We start from the raw sequence: 12,048 nt of genomic DNA on the forward strand, positions 1-12,048 counted from the left end.
AAGTGCAAATAGTTTGGGGGTTGCTTGGGAGAGGGCATTCTCTGTGGCAGCCCCTAAGTCATGGAATTGCTTCCCCACAGAGGTGCACCTGGCACCTTCATTTAGTGTTGCCATCATATGCTGAAGACACACTTCCTTTACCCTGTCATTTGGCACTTGAGATGCATATTTTTAGAACCTACCCTATTCTTGTGATGTAATTTGCTTTAAACTTTTTAATATGCTGTACCTGCCCTGGGACCTTATGGTGTAGGATGGGTAAGAGATTATCTCTCTCAAAGCAGGTGGAAATAACACTGAGACTGAATATTAACAAGTTCCTTAATATATGCAAACCATCCATGGCATACATTCAGCTTTCACCCCAAAAAGCCAATATTTATCATCCTGGGAATAAACTACAGTCAGCCTCAGACTGATACACTCTTCTTTCCTCCAATGCAGCTTTTGTTTCCATTGTTTTTATTAACCACAGTTCAGTGTTGCGTCTGAACCCTAAACAGTGGCTTGTTTTAACTATGGTTTGATTGAACAAGTCAACTTTGTGATGCATGAGAAAGCTTCTGATCTCGCAACTGTGCCCACAAAGCAGTGAGGAGTCTGAAACTAGTTCCTTTCATAATGAACCATAGACATTGTGACATTTGGACTGGCCCAATATAAGGCAGGGAGGAGGAAGGCAGCCAAAAGCAATGGCCAGCCAACATGGGGTCCTGCTGCCCCTGCATTACCCAGACTGACTGTTCATTTTATTTGGCAATGGCAGCAACAGCACATCTTCAAACCAGGCAGCCATTGCTTCTGGCTGCCTTCCCCCTCCTCTTGCTACTCTACCTGCCAGCACCTTACCCGGGTCAACTTTTCATCCTGATTGACTGCAGCTGCAGCAGCTGCAGCAGCAGCAGCAGCAGCAGATCCCCAGGCCAGCCAGGTAGGAGGAAGGCAGCCAATTATGGTGCCGACTACGGCATCTGGATCCTAGGGGCAGAGGAGTCATAGCAGCAGGGCAGGGGCTGGAGGTCTGCTGCAGCCTGTTCTGGCTCACTTGGTCTGCCCATCTGCCACCTCTTGTCATGCTGTGGTTCACGGTGCCTTCTGTCTAACCATATGGATTGCAGCATCGTGACATTTAGTGAAAAGGTATATACAGTATATATGTGGTCACATCTGCAATTGGTGGTTTGTAGTCCATCTGTATAGAATTGCCCTCTTCAACATGTGAAGAGACCTTCAATCTAGAGATGTTTAATGTATTGAAGAGATGCTTATTAAACTGCTATACTTCATGAGTAGCGGCTAAGAATATATCAAAAGTCTATGAGTTTATTTGGTTAGCTGGCTAAGGCTCTTAGCTCTTCCCCTGCCATTCCTGTTGCTACTGTGAATAACTCATGCATCTTTGCTAATGAGCCCTCACATTTATCCGTGTGTAACAATGGCTGCCATATGACACAGCTCACATGGCAATGACATATTAATTTCATACAACTGGTTTTTAACAGTGCAAACGTACATTCCTGAGCAAAGCGGAAGATGATATGGTGATTAGGACTGGATTGCTAGCAGTTACTGGAAGCAGCAGGAATTTGGTGCAGCTGATTTCTCAAGGGTTATCATTGGTTGGACATAACCTATCCAACAATTTGATTATGAAATATTGCCCTGCATGTTTACATAGATACTCTGAACTTCCTCTCTAAGAGTCTCTGTTCTCCGAGAAGTTTGCCGCATTCATTTACGAATACAGTTGAACTCATGAGTCACTCCTAAGTAGATTGGACATAGCAGTGGGTGATTCAAGTCCATCCATATGTTAAAAAAAAATCCTGTTGCACACACATTGAGGTCCTGGGTTATTTTCATGGTGTATCAATTCCTTTTCCTTTTCTGTAGAATTCTTAGCAGTAGCAGAGACTGACTTTAAGCCTGTTCCCTAAAATCATGAACGCACTCAGCTTTACCAAATCTTGTAAGCCAGCTGAGACATCTAATTCACTCCTCAGCATAACTGTCTCGCAACATTTATTTATTCAGTTCAGCTTATTTTAGCCAGCTTGGCTCAGTACTTTCCCCTTGCTTGAAAAAGAAACTTACTTAAGCTATTGGCAAGGAGCCTGTATTAAAGGGGGGAAATGAAGGATGATTCAACTGTTGTAAGGGAGAGGGGTTTGCTGGAATTTTGCAAAGAGCAGGAGGGAGAGAGTGAATCCTGGAAAGTACTAGGACCAGTACTACTATAGACTACACAAGCTTTCTTTCCTGTAACTATTTCTCTTGTGGCATTTATGTGTTTGGGGGGTGGGGGTAGTTCCATGAAAATATCCACTTACAGGCTCATTTCTCATTTGCATATATAGTTAACATGTTCTACATCATTTAAAAGATAATTTTTCCAAAGTTTCATTATCTGGGAACAGTTTTCCAAAATGGCATTTTACACGAGTAAAATAAATGTGGATCTCTATCATAGACTCATAGTCTCATAGAATTGTCGAGCTGGCAGTGAATTGTCAAATGTTATATTGATCACGTTACATTGGTCACAGGTCATTTGCCAGAAAACCTTTTCTCCACCATTTCCAGTAAACACTACTGTTTGACATTTACCCATGAAACATTTGGTTTTTATGTATTTTGTTGCAGATTGATTTTAGAAATCCATTTCTATAGAGAAAATGCATAGCCAAGTTAGAGATGAAGGCTGAAAAACTGTTAAATTAGTCACATATTTTGAAGCACAAAAAATATATAAAGCACTTAAACTATCTGTTGCATACTTCTTGATTATTTTTGTATGGAAGACGAAGGCAGTCAACAAATAGTTTCATATTAATTTCAGTTAAATAATTTTAACTAAAACACAATATATGATTTAAAGAAGCTTCCAAATGTTACATCAGGCATAGGCAAACTCTGGCCCTCCACATGTTTGGGACGACAATTCCCATCATCCCTTGCTAACAGGACCAGTGGTCAGGGATGATGGGAATTGTAGTCCCAAACATGTGGAGGGCCGGAGTTTGCCTATGCCTGTGTTACATTATTCAACATGGAATCACCTGGGGGTAGAACATCACTTCCTGCTTTCTTCCTAAATTGGGCTTTAAAACTTTGGGTCACGCCCCTTCCTTGGTCATTAAATCAGCCTGAAATTAGGTGTGGGCCAGAAGATGTGGGTCAATTAGTGGTTATTAACAAAAATGAGTAAAGGAAACATCAGGTTCAGAGGGCTTGGCCTCACTCCCCCCATGCCAGTATTACCTTTAAAGGTAAAGGGACCCCTGACCGTTAGGTCCAGTCGTGACCGACTCTGGGGTTGCGGCACTCATCTCGCGTTATTGGCCAAGGGAGCCGGCCTACAGCTTCCAGGTCATGTGGCCAGCATGACTAAGCTGCTTCTGGTGAACCAGAGCAGCACACGGAAATGCTGTTTACCTTCACGCTGTAGCGTTACCTATTTATCTACTTGCACTTTGATGTGCTTTCGAACTGCTAGGTTGGCAGGAGCTGGGACCAAGCAACAGGAGCTCACCCTGTTGCGGGGATTCGAACCGCCGACCCTCTGATCGGCAAGCCCTAGGCTCAGTGGTTTAACCCACAGTGCCACCCGCGTCCCTGTTTAAAGGTAAAGGTAAAGGGACCACTGACCATTAGGTCCAGTCGTGACCGACTCTGGGATTGCAGCGTTTATCTCGCGTATTACCTTTACCTCTTTTTAAATCAATAGGAATAGGATGCAGGTAGCTCTCTGCTGGGTTGCAGGTTAAGTCCTTTTATTTCACTTGCCATTCATCCATAATTCACTTTAAAACATTCTTGAGGAATTTTTTTGAGATTAAGCACATACTGTTAACGAAGAAATAATTGTGTTGCTATATAGGAGTTTTGCGATTGGAGTTGCTATGAATTCATCGACACATGACTTGCTTTTTGCTGTAGCAGTAAAAATTGGAAGCCTATTAAAAATAGTCTTTTCCATATAAGGACCACTGTTCATGCTTGCCTGATCTCGTGATAGCAGACAGAACAACCATACAGCTCCGCAGAGTCCCTCTTTTTGCTTATTTTAACCAGCAGGGATACTTTTATTCTTTGAAAAGGAATAGTATTTCCAGAGTTCTTTTGGGAAGTTTGCCCTTTCTAATTTGTGGTATTAATATATGTGCTCTGGCATGTTAGTCTAAAATGACATTGCGATGTTAAGCTACTGCTTTGCTTCAGATTGCTGCATGTAGTGTGTGACTTGGGTACAGGTCTAAGGAATACATAGTCATGACTGCTTAGTCAGGCCTTCAGGCCCACTTGATTTTTCAGGCATTGGTCAGAGGTGGGTTAGGTGAAACTGGACCTTTTAGCTTCCTTAATATATTTGCCACATTATGAGTTGGTCTTGCACTGGAAGTGTGATTTTTGTGCACAGGTTTACCAGTTTATGGCCTGTCGGCAGATTTCTTCTTGCGTTGGCAAACTTGTCACAAATAGGATTTTGGTGAAAAGCATCTGAATTTTCACACTTTGTGTTTCTTAAGTCCATCTGTGCGCTGGGAGTTCTTGCTGAGAATTTCATTTCACAGAGCAGGGTAACGGTGCTAGATATTTGCACTTATATGTCTGCTATGACAACTGGCCATTTATTATTAATAATAGTAGTAATATAATATAATACATTTCTATACTGCTTCTTGAATCTAAAAGAGTTCGCAAGATATTTATTTATTTATTTAACTTATTAGCTGCCATTCTGAATAAAATATTTTCCCACAGCAACTAATCACAGCTGTGATAACAAGTAGTAATGCATTACAGATCAATTGATCAAGGCCAGCCATACCATTATAAGGAAAAAAAATGTAGGGTACGATGTTTATTTGATTTAAAATAATCTTCCATTCTTTGATTTGAAAAATAAATGATAAATAACAAAAACATTCCATCCAGTTCTCCCAGTGACTACCTTCATTTCGTAATAAGAGTAATTTAAAAGTTGCGCAATAATAATACACTACTGGCATGGTGTTATATTTATAATATTCAACCCCAATGTTAATTTATTTCCTGCCCTTTGGTTCTTTGTTTTGCCTTTAGCACTTGCCTACAACTTTGAATGCATACAAGCTAGGAATGAAGAGAGTTGAAAACTCCTTCTTAAGCTATGCCTTGTGGGCAGGAGAGATGGTATTGTTTTACCGGGGCTGTTGTTGTGATTTTAAAATAAACCAAGTTCAAAAAATACTCCTACCATGGTCAGCAAGGAGGAAGGCATGAGATCATCCTACCCTCCTGTTTCAGGAAATCCTCCAAGCATGGAACTAGCAGTATTTATTACAAACCTTATTTAAGTGCTTGAAGAGGAAAACATGCAGTTGGACCAAATGCTTCCCTGATTGAGCCTGAGATTTGTTAAGAGGCTGATTGTTTAAGTGATTTTATGATGTTGTTAATTATGTTACGTGCAAAAATAAGGTAATGGAAGAACATAACACAGAGTGGGGAAAATATTTACTTCCGTTTCACTGGCCTGCCATATCAAGTACCCAAGATCACTGGCCAGTGTGATTGGGTTTTTGTTGCAGAATCCAAGCAAAAGCTGCTTTGTAGGCTCTTACTCAGGCTTCCTCAAACTCGACCCTTCAGATGTTTTTGGCCTACATCTCCCATGATCCCTAGCTAGCAGGACCAGTCGTCAAGGATGATGGGAATTGTAGTCTCAAAATATCTGGAGGGCCGAGTTTGAGGAAGCCTGCTCTTACTCCTCCGGTGTTGTTTTTTTAAAAACACTGTAACATACTTCAAACACCTTTGCCATTGCTCTACTTTTTAAAATGATTTCCCCATGCAATATTTGAGGCTGATGTTAGGGAGAAAGGAAGTCAAACACTCTTGGACACATTAACCTGGTGAACAGATTTGGGCAATGGATGAGGGACAAAGGCTGAAGCATCAGGCAGGTTTAATTATTTAATACCACAAGAATAATGATCCACATTGCTTTAAAGAGCTTCAGAAGTAAAAAAAAATTTAAAAAAAGGAAGGTCAATGTCTGCAAAAGGGTTATAATTTAAAACAAAAAAATGGGTAGGTAAAATTGGGATGTTTTTGTAGAAATGCACCAAATGCAGTTGAATTGTCTTGTAAAGGTGACTGCATCAAATTAGTCTAGTTTGGGATTAATTCATTAAATATTTGTATACATAGTATATTAAAGATTTTTGTGGGTTTTTTAACACACACATTGGCTAGAGACATTTTCTTCTTTTATTTTACCCATATGATATTCCCTCCATGGATACTGCCCCCCCTCATTTCCCCCAGTAAGGCTTAGGTTTTCCTGTAGACTTGTGGGAACAAGTACCGGTAATTCTGATTCCTGAATGCCAGTCCAGAAGAGCAATTACACTCATTCCCAAATCAGCACCAGTGTGATTTTCATTTGAGCGCCTTTCTTCCACTTTATAGAAAATTATATGCTGTATAAAACTTGGTTGTTGATTTTTTTTTTAAAGTTAAAACATCCCAAATGTTTGAGGCACGGTGAAGAACCTGCACAGTCTCCTCCTCCCACCAAACTTCCCAGGAAGGCAGGGAATTTCCATCTCTGAGCTCACTTTATTGACGGTAGAGACTTCAGGGAAGAAAATGGGCAGCTACAAAAGGGGTGTGTAGAGGCTGTACATGCACAAGCTGCTGCACTGTTGTTTTTTGTTGTTTCCCACTACTGCTCTCAGATTCCTCTTCCTAAACCCCCATTCACAAATACAGAATTCATTTGTAATTGTTTTGGCTTAGCTTGGCTTTGCGATTGTTTTTTTAAACTGGTCACTGTGATTGCAAAATCTGATAATCTGATAGTTCTGAGGAAAGGAGTTGAGCTTGCTTGACTTCAAAAGAGCTTGACAAGTGGCACTACTAGAGAAATCTTTTCCTTTTATTTTCACTTTTAGCTGCTATTTACAAAATAGCTTATTTTGAGCCACACATAGCTAATAATTTCCAGAGGGGTTTGCCATGTTAGTCTGTCAATCAGTGGCAGTCTGTTGCATTAAAACCATGAGCTTGGTGGTGCCATAAAAGAATAGCAAATTTATTAGGATGTAAGCTTTCGTGGGCTAGAATCCATATCCTATATCCACTATCCACATATCCTACATTTACTGTGTTCCAAAGATAATGGTCACCTGCTTTCCCCCCTGATTATTCAGTCTCATGTTATGTATTGTTTCTGTTTCAGATTTATCGCGGAACAGACTCTCGGAGCTGCCAGCAGAAACTTGTCTCTTTGTTTCCCTTGAGAGCCTTAATTTGTACCAGAATTGCATTCGCTATATTCCAGAAGCCATTCTGAACCTGCAGTCCTTAACGTTCCTGAATATCAGGTAACCATGATATAAAAGTAGCAATGCGCCCAACATTATGCAACTCTTGAAAAGCTCAAGCCAAAGGGGCGCAGTGTAGGAGAAAGCGTCTGTGGGGAAAGCAAGCAATTCTTCACATTTCTACCATTCATTGCTGGGGCTAAACTTGAATAAAAACACTGGCTGTGATTCAAAGAATTCTGCATGCATGTTGGGACTCTCTGGATTTCCTGTTCTGACAGCATCTCCTTATACTGCATTAGAGGTCAATCCAGAGGGTCCTCTGATTTTTAAGGCCACATTATTTGTAGTAAAAGCTGCTTAGCATGAAATATTCAAGCGTATGGTAGAAAAAACTTGAATTTCTGCCGACTTGATAGTAACAGGCTATCTTATTCATTGTGTCCTCTGTAGTTTGTTTAGTCGTTTAGTCGTGTCCGACTCTTCGTGACCCCATGGACCAGAGCACGCCAGGCACTCCTGTCTTCCACTGCCTCCCACAGTTTGGTCAAACTCATGTTCATAGCTTCGAGAACACTGTCCAACCATCTCGTCCTCTGTCGTCCCCTTCTCCTGGTGCCCTCCATCTTTCCCAACATCAGGGTCTTTCCCAGGGAGTCTTCTCTTCTCATGAGGTGGCCAAAGTATTGGAGTCTCGGCTTCAGGATCTGTCCTTCCAGTGAGCACTCAGGGCTGATTTTCTTAAGAAGGGAGAGGTGTGATCTTCTTGCAGTCCATGGGACTCTGAAGAGTCTCCTCCAGCACCATAATTCAAAAGCATCAATTCTTTGGCAATCAGCCTTCTTTATGGTCCAGCTCTCACTTCCATACACCACTACTGGGAAAACCATAGCTTTAACTATATGGACCTTTGGTCCTCTGTAGTACTCTGTGTTAAATCAAGAAAGGTGCTTTAAGATGTTTGTACAGAGATAGAGATACTTTTGTTCAGGCACGCTTTGGGCTTTATAAGCTGACCTTGTACCCTTTGTAAATATGTTGCATTCTGGTTGACTGTTGTTTTTATTGGATTTATTGATAAGCAGTGATGTATTCAGTTGTTACCTTGTATATTTTATTCTCTCTCTTACCGCTGTTAGCTGCTTTGAGCACCGTTTGGAAAGGCAGGATACAGATTGAACTAGTAAATAAATAAGAGAGTGTAAAAATAAGTAATAGAGTTTGCTTTGGCACTATCCTCTAGCCAATTCAGTTTTGCCTAGCTTCCTTTATTTTTTTTACAGTGAGTCTTTTTTTTTTTAAAGGATGTGAGTCAGAGAATAACTTCCCATTGTTGTGCATTTTAAAATATTTATTATGTGCTGCCAATTTATGTTGGACAGTCTATGCTGCTTGAGGAGAGGATTTTTCAGTAGAAAGCTTAGGCTTTATGCATTAAAAATAATCACCCTTCTCTCTAGGCAAACTAAAGTATTTAGGAGCCACACAGAGTGGAGCAACTGCTTGTCAACAATGTGCTCCACTGAAAGGAAAGAAACATTGAACTGAGGGTTGATTTTCTTTTGGAAGGAAGGTATCCTGCCCCACCCATCCTGCTTCTAAGTCCTGGCTGTTTAAAGAAGAAGAGGAGATACAGTGGTACCTTTGGTTACGGATTTCATTCATTTCGGAGTGCTGTGCACACCCCAAAAAATCTGTAACTAGCGGTGCCACTTCTGCACACGCACTGGTGCGCTAGAGCAGTGCTCCCCAACCTTTTTATCGCCGTGGACCAGTCAACGTTTGGTAATTTTACTGCGGCCCGCTGAGGGGGGGGGACGTTGATTGTTTATATTTTATTTAGATTGTTTTGATTTAATAATTTTAATTTAATTGTATTTAATGTTCCTTGGGCGGCGCGGTACCAATTGATCCATGGACCGGTACCGGTCCATGGCCCGGGGGTTGATGACCACTGCGCTAGAGCACTTCTGTGCATGTGCGAGCGGTGAAACCCAGAAGTATACACTTCTGGGTTTGCCGCGGCCATAACCCGAAAATTCCGTAACCTGGAGGTTATGCAACACAAGGTACCACTGTACTACAGTACTCCAAAATCCCACAAGCCCCCTCAACATAATCAAATAACAATGGGAGGGCGACATAAGCCATGAAATTAACCCTACCCAATGGACTAGAATGTCCAGCTCAGCTAAAAGAAAAGAACTCACCCTGAAACTCACTTACAGATGGTACCTAACACCACAGAAACTAGCACTCATTTGCCCAGCGGCATCACCAAAATCCACAGGCACAGGCACATACCTCCACCTGTAGTGGGAATGTCCCAAAATCCAACAAGAATCCACCAACAGCATACGAATCAATCTGGCTAACCTTAGGCTTGCCATACACCGGGGGGGATTTCCAAAAGGCGGCGCTTTGTTTTGGATCTTGGGCAATTGAAAAATTGTGGGTTTTAGGGTGTTTTGTGAAAGAAAGCTCAACAACTTTGGAGTTTTGGGGTCTTCCTTAAATCTTAAGACAAATGACAAAGACAACCAACCATGCCCTAGTCCAGCCCCAACCTCTCTCACCAAGGAAATACAACAAGCGAATAGAAAGAGAACCCACACAAGTGACACGGACACAAAACACCACACATACACTAAGTAGAAGAATAGAAGCATTACCACCCCACCCCAGGCACCTTCCCCGCCCTTCCCCTTCTTCCCAACCTTGTACCACATGCAACACTAATGTCTCACAACAAATTAAACTGATCTGTAGAAAACACAACCTGAAAAAGAGACAATGCATGTATTTTTGTAAACGAACTAATAAAATATTATTATTATTATTATTATTATTATTATTATTATTATTATTATTCAAAACAGAACAGGAGGGTTTCTGGAGTTTTAATCAGTGATAGTTGAAGCCCTTGGGGTGACCCTCTATATTGTCCACTTTTCCTGATTCTGTGTGGCACCTGTGTTTCATGGAAGTCTCCACATTGTAGTGCTGCTTAGCATTGCACTCCTCATGAGATTTGAGTTTTGTAGCATGTTAGAATTCTTTGCCGCAGAACATCCCAAAACTGAGGAATCTTCTCCCACCAGAAGGCACAAAAGCCATTTGTATTGCTTTGCCTTCAGCATCCGGGAGGAGCAACCCATGGCAGGACTATCTTCTTCTGCTGAAAAGAACAAACCTTCAAGGCCAGTGTTTCTTTTTCCAGCATTTGAGATCGAGAGCTGTAATCACCAGCCTTCCACTTGCATCTGCTCATTGTAATTACTGTTTGCAAACACAGCATGGTTAACCTACTTCATCGTGCCTGGTTCACTTGGTTACTATTTTTCCTTTCATGACAACGTACCTGAATTTGAACACAGTTTTCTGGTACAAGCCATTCTGTTGCTCCATTGCAGAGTTCACATGTGGGTTGTACATCTCTCTTGAACTGTTTATAGTTTGCTTTGTACTTGTGTTTTCTTCTGTTTCACTGTTGGGCGTGCTCCTTTATGTGGGATTTAGAGTCAAGTTAAATTAATGCTAGAAAGTCCAGCTGCAGTTGACTGTGGTTTCCTTTTTAGATGCTTCACTGTAGAAGATCCTCAGGCTGCCAGCTTTAGCCACATGGTTCCCTCCTTACCCAGACAGGCATAAAGACTGAGATCTTAGATAGTACAGATGCACTTGGTTACCCAGATGACTTACCTCAAAGGAGGAAGATGAGGCAAATATTAGCCAGTTCCCACCAATTTACATCTAGCAACGCCATATAAATCCCTTCCCCATGCTACATAAGCTTTTTCTTCATAGTTAATAAAATGTGTAACAGCTGTCTTCTGATCTGTGGATGACCCGAGGCAATATTGCAACCTATGGATGGAGACTCATTGATTCCAGACTTCAGATTTCTAAACTGTGGATTCCTCGATTTCTGTCAGCTGCTGGTTTTCACTGACTTTTAAAGTCATAATAATAATTTTACTGTTTATATGCTGCCCATCTGACTGGGTTGCCCCAGCCACTCTGGGCAGCTCTGAACAAAATATTTAAAAGCACAGTAAAACACCAGCCATTATAAACTTCCCTGAACAGAGCTGACATAACAGGCTTATGCCTGTCTAAAGTTATTTCTTAAGGTTAACTATGTAACATAAAGAGAAGGGCATTAATATTCAACGCAGATTCACATACCACAACTTGAAGAAGGCAATGCAGGTGACTGTTTTTCTGGCCATCTGAGCCTCTTTCCAATATAAAGCTTTCCATTTTTCCTTTCTAAAATCAAGGGATTACGGAGCATCACTAACTTTTTTCTCTGCATGGAGGCCAATCAGATTCCTTCCATACATTTCAGGAGAAGTTATTCAGAAAATATGGCTAGGACTTAACTTTCCCCCTTTTTTGCCTTCACACAAACTACCTTTTCCCATTCCCCAACCTCTGCCATAAGGTAGTCTGGACATCAGATGGAAAGCAGTAAAGGAAACAAGTATTGCTCTAGGCTTTTTCCAATGCTTTTGTTCCTCTTAATCTTTGGTTGAATGGCATTGACAGAAGACTGAAGTGTTTTAACTGTATGATAGCTGTTTTTATCATGTGATAACTGAGCAGTATGGAATTATGGTTGATTCTCGGTTAGCAGGGATCTGTCAAGGAAGAAGAGCCGATGGTGAAATAACTCTCAAGTGATGTGATGGTGGTTTTCTTTATTCAGGGAAGCTAGTTTTGACAACTTGCT

At 41.2% G+C, this 12,048-nt stretch overlaps 1 protein-coding gene across 7 annotated transcripts in view; it reads left to right on the forward strand.

The window, feature by feature from the left end:
- LRCH3 (leucine rich repeats and calponin homology domain containing 3) overlaps positions 1–12,048 on the forward strand; it is an 83,123-nt gene that overhangs the window by 19,910 nt on the left and 51,165 nt on the right. For all 7 annotated transcript variants that reach the window (XM_060274287.1, XM_060274289.1, XM_060274291.1 and 4 more), the window contains exon 2: positions 7,229–7,373. In XM_060274287.1, the coding sequence (XP_060130270.1) occupies positions 7,229–7,373 (145 nt within the window). The remainder of the gene's footprint in view (positions 1–7,228; positions 7,374–12,048) is intronic.

The sequence above is a fragment of the Zootoca vivipara genome, chromosome 5 (genome assembly GCF_963506605.1).
Source record: "Zootoca vivipara chromosome 5, rZooViv1.1, whole genome shotgun sequence".
Classification (NCBI taxonomy): domain Eukaryota; kingdom Metazoa; phylum Chordata; class Lepidosauria; order Squamata; family Lacertidae; genus Zootoca; species Zootoca vivipara.